Source organism: Hyperolius riggenbachi, chromosome 5 (assembly GCF_040937935.1).
Source record: "Hyperolius riggenbachi isolate aHypRig1 chromosome 5, aHypRig1.pri, whole genome shotgun sequence".
In the NCBI taxonomy this organism is placed as follows: Eukaryota; Metazoa; Chordata; class Amphibia; order Anura; family Hyperoliidae; genus Hyperolius; species Hyperolius riggenbachi.
In genome coordinates this window covers 167,185,082-167,204,783 of record NC_090650.1, presented here as the reverse complement: position 1 = coordinate 167,204,783, position 19,702 = coordinate 167,185,082, and the positions used below count along the sequence as shown (strand labels likewise).

Here is a 19,702-nt window from a genome sequence, read left to right as displayed (position 1 = left end):
CCTGCCCACTCAACCGAAACTGCTCTCACCAAAGTGGTCAACGACCTTGCCTTAGCTAAAGCTGAAGGTAAATACTCCATTCTCCTCCTCCTTGACCTGTCAGCAGCTTTTGACACAGTAGATCATCCCCTACTCCTCCAGTCCCTCCAGTCCTTGGGCATTCACGATCTCGCCCTGTCCTGGCTTTCATCCTACCTCTCCAACCGCTCCTTCACGACCACATTCAATGAGTCCTCGTCCACCCCCAACCACCTCTCGGTGGGAGTCCCCCAAGGTTCGGTCCTTGGCCCCCTACTGTTCACCCTATACACATCCTCCATTGGCAAGGTTATCTCCTCCATGGGTTTTAACTACCATCTGTATGCAGATGACACCCAGATCTACCTCCACACCCCTGACATATCCACCACTACCATGGACAAGGTCTCCTCCTGCCTATCCGCCATCTCCTCCTGGATGTCTGCTAGGTTCCTGAAACTAAATCTAGACAAAACGGAATTTATGATCTTCCCACCCCGGCCATCCACGAACCTCCCAGATGTGCATGTCACTGTTAACCACACTACCATTCGCCCTACCTCTCAAGCCCGCTGTCTGGGTGTCACCCTGGACTCCACACTCTCCTTCACTTCCCACATCCAAAACCTCACAAAGTCCTGCAACTTCCACCTTCGTAACATCTGTAAGATTCGCCCTTTCCTGACCTCTGCCACCACCAAACTCCTCATCCATGCCCTCATAATTTCCCGCATTGACTACTGCAATGCCCTGCTGTCTGGTCTCCCTATGACCCGAACAGCCCCACTGCAGTCCATCATGAATGCGGCAGCCAGAATTATCCACTGCTCCCATCGCTCCACCACGGCAGATCCCCTCCTAGAATCCCTCCACTGGCTTCCTATCCAGTCCAGAATCAGATTCAAGATACTGTGTCTGACCTACAAATCTATCCACAAAACCTGTCCAACCTACATTTCCGATCTTACTCAGAGGTACACACCTAGCCGCTCACTCCGCTCTTCCAATGAACTTCGCCTAACCACCCCCCGCATCACCCAGTCCCATGCACGCCTCCAGGACTTCTCAAGAGCTGCTCCAACACTATGGAACTCCCTACCTCCACCCATTAGGGCAGCCCCCTCCTTCAACATCTTCAAGAAAGCCCTCAAAACTCACCTTTTCACTCTGGCCTACTACCCCTCACAAGTGCTCTAAACCTACAGCTGAACTCTGGTCCCCTACCATTCGTGTCCTTACCTCTCCCTCTAGATTGTAAGCCTTTGGGCAGGGTCCTCCTCCTTTTGTGTCCTACCTGATCTGGCACCTCCATTACTGTGAACCCATGCCATGCATTTGAGTGAACCTAACTTGCCTAATCTCCATGCTTCATCCAGTGATTAAGCATTACCTTGTACTAATACTGTGCTGTGTGATCTGGTTTTCTTGTATTCCTGTATTGTCATATTGCTGTATGTCACCCCTAAATATTGTCTGTAACCTTAATTAATGTTCAGCGCTGCGTAATATGTTGGCGCTTTATAAATACAATAAATAATAATAATAATAATAATATGCTCATAGATTGCAATCCAGTATGGCTAAACAATCAATTCCTGTGTGTACCAGGAATCGATACATCCCATACACTGCACATTAATTTTCAATACATTCCACCAGGGAATCTACTGAAAATCAACCAAAGCACAGTGTTGCACTGTTCAATGCAGTATGAAAATATGGGCCGCTGATTGACCACCGCACCTGCCCAGCCCTTGATAGATGTAAATCCCCCATTAATACTTTCAATCGATTTTATGTCAAAATCGATTAGACAGTGATCAAAAACAGGAATAATTTTGGAAACTGATTCCATTCAGGATTGGTCGCTCTTATGAAATTTGCCTGTAAAATCGATATGTATGAGCTCACTTGGCAGGCATAAGAGGCAGTGGCATATTGTTATGTATTCACATGGGGGAGGGGCGCTTGTTAAGTTGGCCTAGGCAGTAAAAAGTATAAATCTGGCCCTGCTTCCACTCTCAGCTCCACCTCCTGCAGATCAGCAGGCAAACTAACTTCATCCCAGCTGGAAGCCCTGTCTTTTCTGCACACTCTTCCTACAGCTCTCCTGCAATCACTGTGTTATCTCTGTCCCATCTGCCTGCATATCAGGTGAAAGGTCCGTACACACGCCGAACTGGAGGCAACGACGGGTCCGTCGTTGCCTCCCGCTGGGTGGGCGTTCCAACGACAGTCCGGCGGGTGTACGCACTGTCAGCGGACTGATACGGCTGTTTCTGAGCGATCCGCCGGGCAATTATCTGCCAGATTTACGGTCATCGATTATTTCTGACATGTCTGATCTGATTTCTGATGGATTTTCCATTAGAAGTGAATGGGTAGTCGATCGGAAATCAGATCGGACATGTTGGAAATAATTGATCCGACAGTAAATCTGTCACAAAATTGCATTGTGTGTACCTAGCATTAAGGTAGCCATATCGCTAGCAATGATGGGCAGATTCGACCAAGAGACAAAGCTCTCTCTAATCGAATCTGATTAGAGAGAGATCTGTCGGCTGCCCATACACCACAGAGCGATTCCTGATTGATTTCAGCATGAAATCTCTTGAGAATCGTCCGAGCCCACCTTGTCCGCCGCCACTCTACTGTGTATGTATGTGTGTAATTGGGCATTTATACATTACCTGTCCTGTGTCGCAGTGCCCGTGCATTTTTTTCGGACACTCTTCTGCTTGCTGCATAGCACGCCGGCGTGTGTCACACACACGGTGTATGCAGCTAATAAAAGAGCGGCAGAAGATGGGCGGGCACCGAAGCAAGGGACAGGTAATGTGTAAACGCACATTTTTATGTTACATACATACACATTGTGGGAACAGCGCTGGGGGTTTCAGCGCATTCGTTGCTCGTCGCACCCGTTCGAGCAAGTTGGCTTGCTCTTTCAGCATGTCTGACCGATTAATGTGACTGATTTCTGCCCAAAATTAGTTGCATCGACGATCAGCATGCACTTGGCGGCACAGATTCTCTTCCAATTATAATAATCAAATTGGATGGTCGATTGGCGCCAAGTTGCCTGATAAATGGCCACCAGAGATGAATATTAAAAAAAAAAAAAAAAAAAAAAAACCACATACATACCTGGTCTTTCCTCCAACCCCCTACGGCCTGATCGCTCCCTCAGCGCTGTCCACCGCCTCCTCGGTCTTCCGAAAGGGGTCCTGCTATCTTGGCCATCTGCGCATGCGCAGTGCGGCTGCACGCGCTGTCCCGTCTCGCTCCCGTTGCCAGGAGAGTTCAGCGCCTGCACAGTAGTACTGCGCAGGCTCAGAGAGTTCTCAGCGACAGGAACGGGCCGAGACGCACATGTGTAGTAAGCCCGACTGGCAAAGATACCGGGATCCCTTACGGAAAATCGAGGAGGGAGAGATCAGGCTGGAGGAATCCCCAGATATGTATGAATTTTTTTTATATATTCATCTCTGGTTTCCTTTAAGGGTTTCGGAGAAAAAAAGCTTTCTGCTCTCTGCACAATTGTTTTAATGACTGCATCTGCTGAGCCACTGAAAAGGAGCCATACAAAGTTTTGTAGACCGTCCCTATTCATTTTTCAGCAGTGTCTTATGTACAGTGCCCTGCCCCCAGCCTCTCCACCCCCTTCCTAAGTACTGTGTACTGTAGTGATGCTGGAGCCAGGGCCAGTTGTAGCCCCAATGGGGCCCCAAGGCAAAAGTAACTTGGGGGGTCCGCTTGACCACCACCCACTAATGGAAATTCCCACTCTCCTTGTCTATAGTATATATAGCTAGATGTGTCCCCCAGGATTAGGCAGCCTCCCCCCAGTTTAGATAGCGGGATGTTCCCCCCCCCCCCAAGACTAGGTGCCCTCCAGCATAGCTGGCCAGTGTAAAGTGAAGATTTTCTGAACTTCTGACGCTGGCTGGTGAGTTGTGCTGCACACCCCTCTTTATATGGTGGGGGGACATGACAGTTGGGGGGCCCTAAAATCTTCCTCTACCCGCCGGCTCACCTCCACCACCCACAACGTGGGACCCAGCAGCCGGCCAAATCAAATTTTTAATAGAAGGTACTGGGGGGGGGGGGGGGCTATGGACTCTCGAGCCTTAAAGGAGTTCTGTACACCATTCCTATAAACAAAAAACGCCAATTACCTGGGGCTTCTACCGGCCCCCTGGAGCTGAAATGTCCAGCACCGTCCTCCTCCGATCACCCGTTCCCCGCCGCCGCTCCTGGTCTAATCAGCCAGCTGATTAGACTGCGTCATCGGGAGCTTACTGCGCATGCGCAGTACAAGAAAACTTTGTACTGCGCCTGCGCAGTAAGCTCCCGATGACGTGCGCAGGAGCGAGTTTTATTCGTCTTGTTAGACGAATACTACAATGGGCCGGCGGCGGGCAACAGAGTATCGGAGGAGGATGGTGTGCGACATTTCAGCTGCAGGGGGCCGGGAGAAACCCCAGGTAAGTGGCGGTTTTTGTTTATAGGAGCAGTGCACAGAACCCCTTTAATTGTAGTGCCGGCCCTGGCTGGAGCAGTCTGCAGAGCCAGGTGGGCAGAGTGAGTGTAATAAGCTGAGGCTGGGAGCACACTCGTCTGTCGGTTTTCTGTGTGTATTTCTGCTCACTGTGTGTCTGTATGTGTGAAAACATTAATGTTTTATCTCAGAAGCAAATTTAATTGATAGAGAAAATGCCTGCAGTGCTTTGCTGCTGTCAGTTTTATCTACATGGGGAAAACACATTCAAGTGTGCACTAACCACTTGAATAACATTGGTTCTCAGTTTTCCTGTGCAGACAAGTCCCAGCCTGAGGACAGGACAGCATAGTGACCAGGCTTGCTCTCCACGGATTAATCAAAAGTAACCATGGTGGTTACTCGTGATTCAAATTAGCTCTAATTGCCGCAGCTGAGCGGCTAGATGCGGCGGGGTTAATTACCCATAATGCCGTTCTCCCCTCAGCGATTCAACGCGGTGCAAGCGCCCTATTGGACGCGTTGCAAGCCTCGCTATGGCACACTTCCTCCTTCAAGCCGGAAGATCAGAAGTGCTCTATAGCAAGGCTTGCAACACACCCATTTGGACGCTTGTACCTCGTTGAAACGCTGAGAGTGGCAATATGGGTAATTAACCCCGCCGCATCTAGCCGCTCAGCTGCGGAAATTAGAGCTAATTTGAATCACGACTAACCACCGTAGTTAAAGGTCAACTGAAGAGAGGTATATGGAGGCTCCCATGTTTATTTCCTTTTAAGCAATACCAGTTGCCTGGTTATCCTGCTGATCCTCTGCCTCTAATGCTATTAGCCATAGCCCCTCAACAAGCATGCAGCAGATCAGGTGTTTCAGACTTTAAAGTCAGATCTGACAAGACTAGCTGCATGCTTGTTTCTGGTGTTATTCAGATACTACTACAGAGAAATAGACCAGCAGGGCTGCCAGGCAACTGGTATTGATTAAAAGGAAATAAATATGGCAGCCTCCGTATACCTCTTACTTCAGTTCCCCTTTAATCCGTGGAGAGCAAGGCTAATAGTGACATCAGGAGTAGCTGCTGGGACAGCATAGTGAGATCAGGAGTAGCAGCTGAGACAGCATAGTAAGATCAGGAGTAGTAACTGGGACAGCATAGTGAGACCCGGATCCAGGAGTAGCAGCTGGGACAGGAGCCAGGAGTAGCAGCTGGGGCAGCAGCACATGCGACCCCAGCAGTGAGTCTCTGTTGTCTGTATAGTGACTGGCTGTGTAGCAGCAGGTCTATGTTGTTATGAGGTGTCTGTCACTTGTGGAAATCATCTTTTAGAGCTCTTTAAAGTAAAATGTGAGAATTGTGTATATTCTCAGATGATGCTGTGACTGGGTGGTGGGGTTGATGAGACAAAATGTGCGGGAACACCAGCTTGGGGTTGATTCATGTTCAGGCCATACTAGATGAGATGCACAATGGCGCCATTCACTGGGTATCCGCTCAGGCTCACGTGTCTGCACTGCGTTGTTCACATTGCCTGCTGTTGAGCATCTGGTACACCTGCGATGCTACCCGTCGCTTCACCATCCACTGACATTGCTGTCGCCGCCACTCAATCCTCAGTCCACTGCAGGGTCCACTGCTTTCACTCTGCATTCTCCTCTATTACTTGCTCATCTCAATAAACCCCCCTTTCTCCATTCATTTACCATGCTACAATTACTTTACTAAAATTGGTTTACAACAACCATTCAATTTTGTTTGTATATACAGACAAACTACTTTTAGCCTCCTTCAGCTAGTTCTCTAACTGCACTTTTCTTCACACATGCATTGGGTGCCTTCAGATGACATCAGTCAATAAAAAAAAAAAAAAGTGGTTACAGCCTTTACTGTAGAACAGTTACAACTGCTGGAATGAAGAAAAAAAAAACTGTTACTCTGCCAGGAGTAAAAATGGTTCGTCCCAGGCATTTTTACTGGACATTCTTGAGAGCATTTTTTTCTGTTTACAGTTCCTCTTTAAGGGATTAACTTCACATAAAAAGCGCCGGCCGTGCACAGCCTGACACAGAGACGCTAAGCTCAGAACCAGATGCTAAATGGTGAGTAACCCTTATTATTATCTCCACTATTACAATCTAATTCTCCATCCTTGCTTTCTAAGGCAGCTGCCCCCACACTACACTTCATCCCTTCACCTAAATCATCCTCTAGTCCGCTTTATGCTTTTCAGCACTATGACTTAAAGGAGTTCTTTCGCGAATGATAAAAAAAATAAAAAGTGGTTTATGCATAAACTATTAAAGATCCTTCTAAAATAGTGTAAAAAGTTTTTCAACAAAATGAATGGTTTCCTCAAAGCAACATGTAATGTAATTAGTGACGGATGTCGGACTGGGAGGCTAATCCATTTGATAGGGGTGTTTTTTTTTACTTGCATTTCACAAACATAACTGCTGCCTCGTTTTCAGTTGAGTAATCTATTGCCATCAGTTGCAGTTACAGTGATAACGGCTGATCTCTGCATATTTTCTTCTTGTATTCACACACACAGAGAAAGGACACACACCCCTCCCTCCCCTCCCTGCAGGAATGGCTAAAGCACATGCCGATAACTATTCAGTGAGTACGTCAAATGTTTACATAGTTGCCCGGCAACCAGACGGCATCTGTGCAGAATAGTTCGTATCTTCTGCAAGCGAGTTAACTGCTCGCTTGCAGAAGATACAAACTATTCTGCACAGATGCCGTCTGGTTGCCGGGCAACTATGTAAACATTTGACGTACTCACTGAATAGTTATCGGCATGTGCTTTAGCCATTCCTGCAGGGAGGGGAGGGAGGGGGGTGGGTCCTTTCTCTGTGTGTGTGAATACAAGAAGAAAATATGCAGAGATCAGCCGTTATCACTGTAACTGCAACTGATGGCAATAGATGACTCAACTGAAAACTAGGCAGCAGTTATGTTTGTGAAATGCAAGTTAAAAAAAAACCCCTATCAAATGGATTAGCCTCCCAGTCTGTCATTTACATTACATGTTGCTTTGAGGAAACCATTCATTTTTTTGAAAAACTTTTTGCACTATTTTAAAAAGATGTTAATAGTTTATGCATAAACCACTTTTTATTTTTTTCATAATTCGCGAAAGAACCCCTTTAATGCTTCCCTTGGCCGGCAGATTTTTTTGCCATGCCCTCTCACTGTGCACCCACGAATGAAACTTGCTTTAAAGCATAAGAACACTAATCAACACATAGGGGCTTCTGCCCCTTCTCTATCCCTTTTCTATATATTAAAAAAATTAAATTCAATACTATATGTTGCATCCTTTTTTTGCCTTAAAGAACTGACATTATACTATAACATAAATTGTCATGCATATGGGTTCTTAAGCCAAGTTTCTCTGTCTAGAGTTATATGCTCCTTTGTATAGCCTGAGGAAGTAGGATATACCTGCAAAATGCGTTGCACCTTTTGCAGTATGTAAATAAACCTATTTTTGTTGTTTAAATCAGCAATTGTTTGTGTCTGCATTGAAGAGGAAAGTACACCACGACCTACTTCATTTTAAACATTTTAAAGATTTGATTTTACTCTCCTGGCACCTCTGTACTACTGCATTTCTATGAATTCCACCCCTGGTGGAGGGGATTTGGATCCTCCTTTCTCCTATCCTGCAGAGAGCGACTTCTTAATCCTGAGTGGGGACAGGTTTAATCTCCCCGCCTGCCTACCTAGTGGTTGCCTGGACAGCAAACCTTGTTTGTGAGTATTTAAAATTATACTTACTTGTTCATATCCACACTCCAGTACATACTACACTATATTTGGCTCTCGGTGTCTTCCCTTATATCTATGTAGTAGAGAAGGATCATGCGGCAATGCGCTATGGACTTTGTGTTGGGAATGAGGCGCACCTCTTCACACCGTGTTAAGTGTGCAAGTCTACACAGACTTGCATCGCTCTTGCAGTGGGGATGCAGCAGGGAAGCCTAATGCAGGACAACAGGCATGTGTAAAAGGGGCCTTAAAACACAACTGAAGTGAGAAGTATATGAAGGCTACCATATTTATTTCCTTTTAAACATTACCAGTTGCCTGGTTGTTCTGCTGATCTATTTGGCTGCATTGCTGCCTGAAAAACACCAGAAACAAGCAGGCAGCTAATCCGGTCAGATCTGACAATAATGTCAGCAACACCTGATCTGCTGCATGCTTTTCAGGGTCTATGGCTAAAAGTATTAGAGGCAGAGGATAAGCAGGATAGCCAGGCAACTGGTATTGCTTAAAAGGAAATAAATATGCAGCGTCTCACTTCAGTTGTCCTTTAGCAAACATTTAAATGTGGTAAAGCCCTTTGATTAATCTCTTCCAGGCGGCAGTGATTGAAATTTACACCCTGTTTTGATGCACCTCACCGACGCCGCACGTTTTTGTCACTCTTGCTGATCGCGTCACTCTCTGCCTGCCACAGCTCACTCACCCTGCTGTCTCTATGACAGCAAGCTCTGTGAGCCGGTCAGGAGCTGATTTCATTGGCTCCTGACCCGGTCATCAATGTAAGCAACTCCCATTGGTTTACATTAATCACACGGTCAGGAGCCAATGAAAGTGGCTCCTGACCGTCTCATAGAGTTCTGTCGTAATAGAGTTGGCAGAGTGGGTGGCCTGAGATGACGGGCATGCGGCATGGATGGTGATAGTGACGGGTATATGCAGTCATTCCTTTGGCGCCGGTTTCTGGTCTCAGCAGTTTATGGTCCTTAAAGGACTCATCAGGCTGTAAGGCCCCCTACCCAATCTACTTACCAGTGACTTCCTCCAGCTCGTTTCCGGCGACATGTCCCAAGACGTAGCTCCGCTCGCCCGGTATCCCCGCCGGTACTGAGGCCGACCTCAGGGTCGGCCTCGTACTACATCTGCGCAAGCGCCGCTGTCAATCACCGCCACGTTGTCCTCGCTGTACTGCGCAGGAGTAGAACTACTGAAGGGGTTAACATGGATTGTCAGTTTAAATGCGTTTGAAACATCTGTCATCACAAACAAACACACCTATGTGTGCTTCCAGCATAACCTCTAGTGGACACTGTATCAAGCATGATGCTCATTTAATGCAGTAAACTAAAACCAGAACATACTTCATTCACTTAATGAAGTGACATAGTCCGCATTCTTCATCATAAACATCCACAAAACTCACCGTAAACCAGCATCTTCATAATGTGGGTGATTAACTATGGCACGTCCTGTTGACAGCTTAACACTTGCCATTGTTGGCATTGCACCAGCAAAAACAGCATCTGGAAAAACATAATTATTGGTCAATGTTTCATAGTTATAAAATACATTTAATTTATAAATTAAATTTGGACTAAGCTTATCATCTAATAACATAAGGTAGTAAAAATGCTACATGTTCTGATCAAATTGGTGCCTTTCGACATTGTGCAAGTTAGTGGATAGTATGCAGCATACAATACCATATGCTTACATCGCTTGCGAAAGAATACACAATATGTGCTTACTAAGCATTTGTAAGTGTACATTGTTTAAATGCAGGAGGCTAGCAATACATCTGTAAAGCCTTGGACACGCAGTGTCCCGATCCTTGCCTGACGACTGAGTCAAAAGCAAATTTGTAAAACTTTTTGCGAAACTGTCACAAGTGCAAAGCTTTGCAAATCTGTAGGTGAATATCTGATTGACCAGAAAGGGAGAATCTAAAATTATGTATAACTAGCTGATGAACCCGGCGTTGCCCGGGTATGTATTTGGCTGCTGTTGACTCTGCCAACTTTTTCTAAACCTAACACACAGTCAATGACCAAGTTTGTGAGCTTTGTGGTCCTTGGTATCAATAATTTATATTTCCCCATTGAAATAAAAAAAATATGGCTGTGGCTCTGCCTCTTTCCAGAATTTGGACACCTGTCACCCAATGACAGACTGTACCAGATTTGAGACCTCTTCCATTAACAGTGTAAGAATGGCAGCAATGTAAATATTCCCCTTGAAAATCAATAGCTGAATTTTGAATGGCTGTTGTATGCTCCACCCACTTTCCTGAATATTAATCCCAGTCACCCAGTGGCCAACTGTGGAGAACCCTGCCATTAACAGTGTAAGAATGGCTGCAGATTATATTTTCTCATGTAAAAAATGTAGTTGTTGGCTCTGCCCACTTTTTCTAACAGTGAAACACAGTCATTTAACCTCCTTGCCGGTTATCCCGAGCTCAGCTCGGGGTAACCTGCGCAGGAGGATATCTCAGGCCCCGCTGGGCCGATTTGCATAATTTTTTTTTGTTACAAGCAGCTAGCACTTTGCTAGCTGCTTGTAACTTCCGATCGCCGCCGCTCACCGCCGATCCGCCGCAATCCGCCGCGCCGAGTCACTCCCCCCCGCCCCAGAGCCCTGCGCTGCCTGGCCAATCAGTGCCAGGCAGCGTTGAGGGGCGGATCGGGATTCCCTATGACGTCCCGACGTCCATGACGTCGGTGACGTCATCCCGCCCCGTCGCCATGGCGACCGGGGAAGCCCTGCAGGAAATCCCGTTCTCAACGGGATTCCCTGCATACTCTGATCGCCGAAGGCGATCGGAGTGGGTGGGGGGATGCCGCCGCTTAGCGGCTATCATGTAGCGAGCCCTTGGCTCGCTACATGATTTTAAAAAAAAAAAAAAAAAAAATGTGCGGCGCTGCCTCCTTGCCGGATTTTTTAGACCGGCAAGGAGGTTAATGACCAAGTTTGTGAGCTATGTGGTCCTTGGCGTCAATAATTAAAATTTTCCCACTGAAATGAAACAAATCTGATTGGCTCTTTGTGGCTCTGCCCCCTTTTCAGAATGTGAACCCCAGTCACCCAATGACCGACTAAACCAGTTTTGAGGCCTCTGCCATTAAGATTGTAAGAATGGCAGCAGTTTAAATATTCCCCTTGAAAATCAACAGATGAATTTTGATTGGCTATTGTAGGCTCCACCCACTTCCCTGAATATTAATCTCAGTCACCCAGTGACCAACTGAGTAAAGTTTGAGAGCCCTGCCAATAACAGTGTAAGAATGGCTGCACTTTATATTTTCCCAGTGAAATTTGATTTAGGCTCCACCCACTTTTTGTAACTTTGACACACAGTCACCCAATAATTAATAAAACACACAAGGGGCAAGCACCATCAGCCACACCCTAAAATATTTGGGTAATCCAAAATGAGTGTGCAGAAAGGAACTCATAAACCAAAATGTAAACATACAAAGAACAGTAGTTCCCTAAATAGACCGCACCACTCATATGAATAAATATATAATCATCTTTATTCACAAAATAGTATAAAAACACTTAAAAACAATAAGGATAACCATGCATGAAAACAAGCTAATACATATACTGTACATAATCAACAAATACATGTGTTTCCACTCCACATACTAAAAATGATAGCAAATCAGTAAGTGTGCTCGGCTTTTCAAAGAAAGGACCTAGGTGGGCGGGCCAAAGGAGGCGTAATCTGCATAACCTCAGAGTGTGTGGCCACACACATCCGGGAAATTCAGCACATTGTTGATTATGTATATACAGAACATACAAGACAGTCCGTGCACAGCTTCCTGTGTTCACATTTATTTTCTCATGATTTTTTCGCCAGCAGGCAAGTAAACATATGTCACATTTCAGTAATCATATATACAGTAGATCGATCTGACCTGTGTGGAAGACGGGTGCGGGAGGGTGACCAGGGGATGAGAGGACGGCGCAACAGCCGTTTCGCGCCGGTGTGGCGCTTGCTCACGTGCGTTAGTCCCAGGGCCTAACACTGTGAGGTGGGAGGGAAGGAAGAGAGAAGGAAACAGAAGCCTAGAGACAAGTCTCTAGGTTGGGACCTTATTATACCCACCCACTCTCATATTCTTTTTCTCGGCCGACCACCATTAGTCCCGACTTGGACATCATCCAGGATATTATACTAAGAATCAAAATGGGGAGGAGGGGTGCTCCCACAAAGCCCACTAAAGGGGGCATAGGGGAGAAACATTACATTACAAAGGGAAAGAGCTCCAAAGAGTAAATGGCACAATCGACGTCCAATAGAGTTTGACCAGGGACCAGCTAGGGGCATGCTGGGCATGACAGTGCATAAATGGAATGGTCTTGCTCCGGGGGAGGGAAAGGACAACCAACAGGGCAGAAAAATCTCCCTCCCGTGGTATCCACTTTTCCCCCAGGGCAAAATGTGAACATTGCCACCAGAATTCTGGTGACATCATCTGTCACATCGCCATCCATTATAGACTGCACCTGTCCCCCAGCACACCCTTATGCACCACCGCTCCAGGCAAATGCCCGTGAGCTGAGGTCCAAAGTCCCCCAAACCTGGGATGTCCATTAATGGAAGGGAGACAGAGGAGAGCATATATAGGGAGACATAGAGTAGAGGAGTCCATCAGGAAATGAAAAGAAAAAGAAGCTCTTCGGATAAGGAGAAGAATATGATCAAAGGGGGAAAAGTAAAAGAGGAGGAGCCATTCCCAAAGGTGCAGGAGAGAGGGGGGGGGAGAAAAGAGGAACACTCCCATGTCCACACCCAAGCCTAGGGATGGGAGAAGCCCTGAACGCTAAGGATCAAGGAAACAGGATAGTTCCAACCTGTCATTGAGGCCTAAAGGCCCCGTTGCCTTCGTGCGCAGAATCACGCGAGATTCTCGTCGAGTTAACGCTTGATCCCTGTTACCTCCCCTTCTGGGGTTTGTAACATGTAGAAGTCCCGCAAATTTCAAACACTTGGACTTGCCCCCATGGGCCTCTCTGACATGGTCAATTAAGCGAGGGCACCCCCTCCCAGACTTGATGGACTTGAAGTGCTCCCCCACTCTCTCCCTCAGGGATCGGGTTGTTTTACCTACATAATAGAACTGACGGACAAAAAATGACATAAGAGACAAATCTTGTCTGGCAGGTTATGAAAGCCCTCACCTCCCACTGTACCCCCCCCCCCCCCATTCTGAGGTACGTACCTTCCAACATCTGCGGACAGTGTTTGCACTTGCCGCATCTGTGGTTCCCCTTGGGACGTCTGGTGGTCAACCAGTTAGATGGCGTAGTGGAGCGATATTCACTCCGCGTCAGGATATCACCTAGGGTCGGGGCTCTCCTGTAAACCACTCATGGGGGGTCAGGGAAAATCTTTTGCAATGCAGGGTCCCTAGTTATGAGTGACCAATTATTTTTTATGACCTGAGATAACTTTCTGGTCATAGGTGTGTAATCAAAAGTGCATGTGAGAGAGCCACCTTTATCAGGTTTAGACTGTCTGACCAGAAGGGTGGATCTGTCTTTCCACCTAGCCCTTTCCATTGCTGCCTCAAGGGCAACTTGATCATAATCCCTTGCCCGCAAGCGGGCAGTGAGCTCTCTCGCCTGCATCTCAAATGTATCTGGGTTAGTGTTGTTGCGCCTGAGACGTAGGTACTGGCCGTATGGCAGGGATGACGTAACATGATCAGGGTGATAGCTGCTTTTATGCAGTAATGAATTGACCGCTGTAGATTTCCTAAAGCCTTCACAAATCAATTTAGCTCCATCTGGTTTGATCAATAAATCCAGAAAACATACGCCCCTATAGCTGATCTCTGACGTAAAACGCATGTTAATCTTATTGACATTGAGGTGCTCTATGAACCCCCCAAACTCCTCAAGGCTCCCCCGCCACACGACCAGCACATCGTCCACATAACGCGACCACACTTTGATGTTCCCTCGAAAGGGGTTGGAAGGACTTAACACATAGTCCTCCTTCCAGGCTCCTAAAAAGAGCCCAGCGTAGGTACATGCCACAGAGGTTCCCATGGCCGTCCCGGAAGTCTGGTGGTACCACCTTCCATCGAACATAAACGCATTGTGCGTTAGGACAAACCTAAGACACTCACACAGGTAATCTTTGTGTCCCGTGTCTTTGTTGGTCCTATCAAGGAACCGACGGACTGCCTTTATGCCTTCCTCGTGGGGTATACGGCTGTAGAGACTCTCTACATCAATTGTGGCAAGCCTGTACCCCAGGTCGCCACACCACGTTTTCGGCAACATTGATTGCGTCCAACGTGTCTGCCAGATAGGTTGAAACCCCCGCGAGGAGTGGGCGCAACAGATGGTCCAAAAAACGGGAGAGCCGTTCCATGAGAGACCCGCATCCAGAGACTATGGGCCTCCCCGGAGGGCTCTCCATCGATTTATGCAATTTGGGAAGATGGTACCACACAGGGTACCGGGGGGACACGGGCAACAAATCTGTAGCTAACCTCTGTGGCATGTACCCCAGTTCCACCCCCCGCCTCAATAAAGTGCGGAGAGTTGACTGGTATTTTGTGGTCGGATTGCGATCCAGGCGCTCATAAAAATCTCTGTTTTCCAACTGCCTGTATGCCTCCCGTGTGTAGGCCTCACCTGACATGATTACTACATTTCCCCCCTTGTCCGCCTGTTTCACCACCAGGTCGCGACGTTGTTTAAGCCATTTAACGGCCATCCTTTCTGTGCTACTTAGGTTATCCGGCGCCTTGTTGTAGCAAAGGGCCTTCATTTCGTCCGCGACCTGGTGGAAAAATTGGTCTATTGGCGAACCAGGGGGGACTGGCACCGCCCGAGTGGACCTACACGCCCGGAAGGCCCCAGGGTTACCCAGACTAAGGCACAAGCTAGAGGGGTCCTCCTCATCCATAGAACAGTCTCCACCCTCCTCCCACAGCTCCTCCAGTATCCGGAGTGCCTCCATCTCGGCCAGATCCCAGTCCACCATGGGACTGAACCCTAAAGTGGACTCTGGGACTGCCGCTAGTGCAGGGCCTCCTTCGCTCTGTCCTTGGAGCCCCGCATTGTCATCCCGGTATAGCTGGTTAAGCATCATTTTCCTGGTCGTCTTGTAGAGATCCACAAAAAAGTCCACAAAGTCAAAGTCCCTAGTTGGTGAAAAGCCTAAACCCTTTTTGAGGAGGGTTAGGCATGCCTCGGGGATGGTTTCCCCGGTAAGATTGACCACCTGTAGTTCCCCCACATGACCCCCCTCCCTCCCTCTACTACTCCCTGGTCCGTCTCTTCTTTGTGCTGGTGTTCCCATGAGCGCCCCTGACCGCCACTGGAGAGTCCCAGGTCACTGTCCTTTCCAGGCTTGTTCCGCCCTCTGCCTCCTCGGCGGACTAGTTTCCTAAAGGGGTCGAGGCACATGGTTTGGGAGTTGGCTGCTTGGGTTTGGAATCTGGGTTACCCCTTTGTCCCTTCTTCCTAAGCTGTTTAGGCTTTGGACGTTTCACACTTTTCTCATCCTCTGAGTCTGACCCTGAGTCCGTTGTCCAGTACCCTCTCCCTTTCTTGGGGGGGACCCCCTTTGTTAGGAGTGCCTCCTTGGCAGAATCTTCTTCTCGATCTTGGTAATGATCGCCTCAAAAGTTTCCTCATTTGTGGCCTCCTGCAACTGCTCCCTAGTCTCCTGCAGCTCCCCTGATACCTTGTTGTGTTCTGCAATGGTCCGTTCTCATACAATCTCTTGCAGAGTTCTACATATAGTTCAGGTGGGTCATCTCCCATCTCTCCACAAATTGCTTGTCCTCCTGATATGCTGAGGGTTCTCTGTAGGATCTGAAACCCCGAGCAATGTAACCTGCCTCCCTATATTTGTTGAGAGTGGTGGCAGTCCAAAAGAGCTTTGTCTCCTTCTCGCAAAGGCCTCCCAATCTCAATTCCAGCACCCTGGTCACTAACTCCCGGTTGACTGGTGCAGGACTAGCGCTGTGGTCGAATATTGTACTTGCTCCAGCGCGACCTTCTGATACACCTTGACTTATAAGTGGATAATCCAGGGAGGAATTACTGTCGCTCCCTGATTCTCGTATCTCCACGTCCAGTGTGCCCCCTTCATTAACGCACGTTCACGAATAACGCACGTGAACAAGTGCCACACCGGCGCGAAACGACTGTTGCGCCGTCCTCTCATCCCCTGGTCACCCTCCCGCACCCGTCTTCCACACAGGTCAGATCGATCTACTGTATATATGATTACTGAAATGTGACCTATGTTTACTTGCCTGCTGGCGAAAAAATCATGAGAAAATAAATGTGAACACAGGAAGCTGTGCACGGACTGTCTTGTATGTTCTGTGAATTCGTTGTTGTTTGAATTAGCCTGGAAGCACGCTTCCTCACATATTTAAAGCAGTGAAGTGGACCAGGTCGGAGGCGTTACTTAAAGGTGCAGAGGACTTTTCTATCCCCCCATTACTGAGTGCCAGGCAACCAGCTCCTGTTGTGTATTGATTATGTATACGTATTGGTTTGTTTCCATGCATGGTTATCCTTATTGTTTTTAAGTGTTTTTATACTATGTTGTGAATAAAGATGATTATATATTGACTAGATATAAAGCCCGTTAAATTAGCGGGCGCTAGAACCTTTAGCTATATTTAAAAAAGATTAATGTTAAAAATTTCACTTCCCAAATTTTTTTTAATTGATGTATTATATATATATATATATATATATATATATATATATATATATATATATATATATATATATATATATATATATATATATATATATATATATATATATATATATATAGGATCTTCTCAAAAAATTAGCATATTGTGATAGAGTTCATTATTTTCTGTAATGTACTGATAAACATTAGACTTTCATATATTTTAGATTCAAATACACACAACTGAAGTAGTTCAAGCTTTTTATTGTTTTATTTTGATGATTTTGGCATACATCTCATGAAAATCCCAAATTCATATCTCAAAAAAATTGCATATTTCATCCGACCAATAAAAGAAAAGTGTTTTTAAAACAAAAAAAGTCAACCTTCAAATAATTATGTTCAGTTATGCACTCAATACTTGGTCGGGAAACCTTTTGCAGAAATGACTGCTTCAGTGCGGCGTGGCATGGAGGCAATCAGCCTGTGGCACTGATCAGGTGTTATGGAGGCCCAGAATGCTTCGATAGCGGCCTTAAGCTCATCCAGAGTGTTGGGTCTTGCGTCTCTCAACTTTCTCTTCACACTATCCCACAGATTCTCTATGGGGTTCAGGTCAGGAGAGTTGGCAGCCCAATTGAGCACAGTAATACCATGGTCAGTAAACCATTTACCAGTGGTTTTGGCACTGTGAGCAGGTGCCAGGTCGTGCTGAAAAATGAAATCTTCATCTCCATAAAGCTTTTCAGCAGATGGAAGCATGAACCCACTTTTGAACCAGAAACAGCGGCAGAAGCGCCTGACCTGGGCTACAGAGAAGCACCACTGGACTGTTGCTCAGTGGTCCAAAGTACTTTTTTCGGATGAAAGCAACTTTTACATGTCATTTGGAAATCAAGGTGCCAGAGTCTGGAGGAAGACTGGGGAGAGGGAAATGCCAAAATGCCTGAAGTCCAGTGTCAAGTACCCACAGTCAGTGATGGTCTGGGGTGCCACGTCAGCTGCTGGTGTTGGTCCACTGTGTTTTATCAAGGGCAGGGTCAATGCAGCGAGCTAACAGGAGATTTTGGAGCACTTCATGCTTCCATCTGCTGAAAAGCTTTATGGAGATGAAGATTTTATTTTTCAGCACAACCTGGCACCTGCTCACAGTGCCAAAACCACTGGTAAATGGTTTACTGACCATGGTATTACTGTACGTAAAAGGGAAAGAGGTGCCCTGATGTAATAAAAGCATCTAAAATCAGCTTAAAATCGAAAAGTGATATGAGGTAGCTTACCTCAATGACGAAACCTCTGTAGTTAATACAAGGGATTTTTATTAGCACAGGCAACGCGTTTCGCGGGTCTCAGCCCGCTTCATCAGGCCAGTAAAAGTGCCTACAATAGCAACAAGAACTCCTCAATATACTTGTACATGTATACCAAACATAATAGTAAAAAATGTTCTACCAAGATCATAAACATTGCATCATATCATATTGATCAAATTTTTAGATGCGTTTTTGTACATACATAATGTTTTTTTATAAATTATTATTATGTAAGAAAGAGTAATACTGGTGATAATCGTTAGCAGTAAAGATACTAATCGCAATAAAGGAGGAAAACTTAATGGGCCTGATTCACAAAGCGGTGCAAACCGTCCAGCACGGGCGCGCCAAAACAGCCAGCACGCGAAACGCCGCCCGCGGACCCCCGCACGCGCAAAACGCCACGACCCGCGCGATCGCGGACCCCCGCGCGCGCCCCGCCATCACGGCAAACCGCGCGCACAAAAGCCCGCAACCACGCGAACCACGGCACCCCGCACGCGCAAAAACCCGCGAACGGCACCCCACATGCCAACCGCCCAGCACACCCACGCCAAGCAGCCCGCACCGCCCCGCGAACCAGGGAGTAAATTCAATAATAATTATAATAATAATAATAATAGTCGCTGCTTTATAAAAATAAATAATAAGTATCAACATTGTTGGTAATATTGAGAATCCATAGTAAAAGTATATCGCTCATAAAATCATAATATAAATTTGTATAAACACAAATAACAATTAGGACTTGGCCAGCTATTGAATATAAATATACATATAAGTCAAACTAAGGTGGTATCTCACAGCTACATAAGCTATTCGATCACAGCGCTAGTTGCTCTTTAAAAAATAGACTGGTCACAAATAGGCTAAAAGAAAAGACACAGTATTTCATTGTGCTAAGTTTGAGTATGGTGGGTGAACAGCAGGGGGAGCGTTAGGTGGTCTGAAGGAATGAGAGTCAGAGCACTTACCAAATAGAAAAGATCATCTAGCATAGGGAGCCTCTGTAGGGGGCTCTGCAGAGCTGTCTTAACCTCCTTGGCGGTAATCCCGAGCTGAGCTCGGGGTATGCCGCCGGAGGTCGCCGCTCAGGCCCTGCTGGGCCGATTTGAGTTCTGAAAAAAGCAGCACACGCAGCCGGCACTTTGCCAGCCGCGTGTGCTGCCCGATCGCCGCCGCTCCGCGGCGATCCGCCGCGTGCAGCGGCGAAAGAGGGTCCCCCCAGCCGCCCGAGCCCAGCGCAGCCGGAACAAACAGTTCCGGCCGGCGCTAGGGGCTGGATCGGGCGGCTCTGACGTCAGGACGTCGACTGACGTCCATGACGTCACTCCGCACGTCGCCATGGCGACGAGGAAAGCAAAACAAGATAGGCCGCTCATTGCGGCCTATCTTGTTACTTTCGATTG

The 19,702-nt window shown here is 46.9% G+C and overlaps 1 protein-coding gene across 1 annotated transcript in view; it reads right to left on the bottom strand.

The window, feature by feature from the left end:
- The window catches only part of LOC137519344 (protein C-mannosyl-transferase DPY19L1-like), a 1,198,743-nt gene that overhangs the window by 249,046 nt on the left and 929,995 nt on the right, over positions 1–19,702 (bottom strand). The window contains exon 14 of the mRNA XM_068238294.1: positions 9,715–9,814. Coding sequence (XP_068094395.1) covers positions 9,715–9,814 — 100 coding nt within the window. The remainder of the gene's footprint in view (positions 1–9,714; positions 9,815–19,702) is intronic.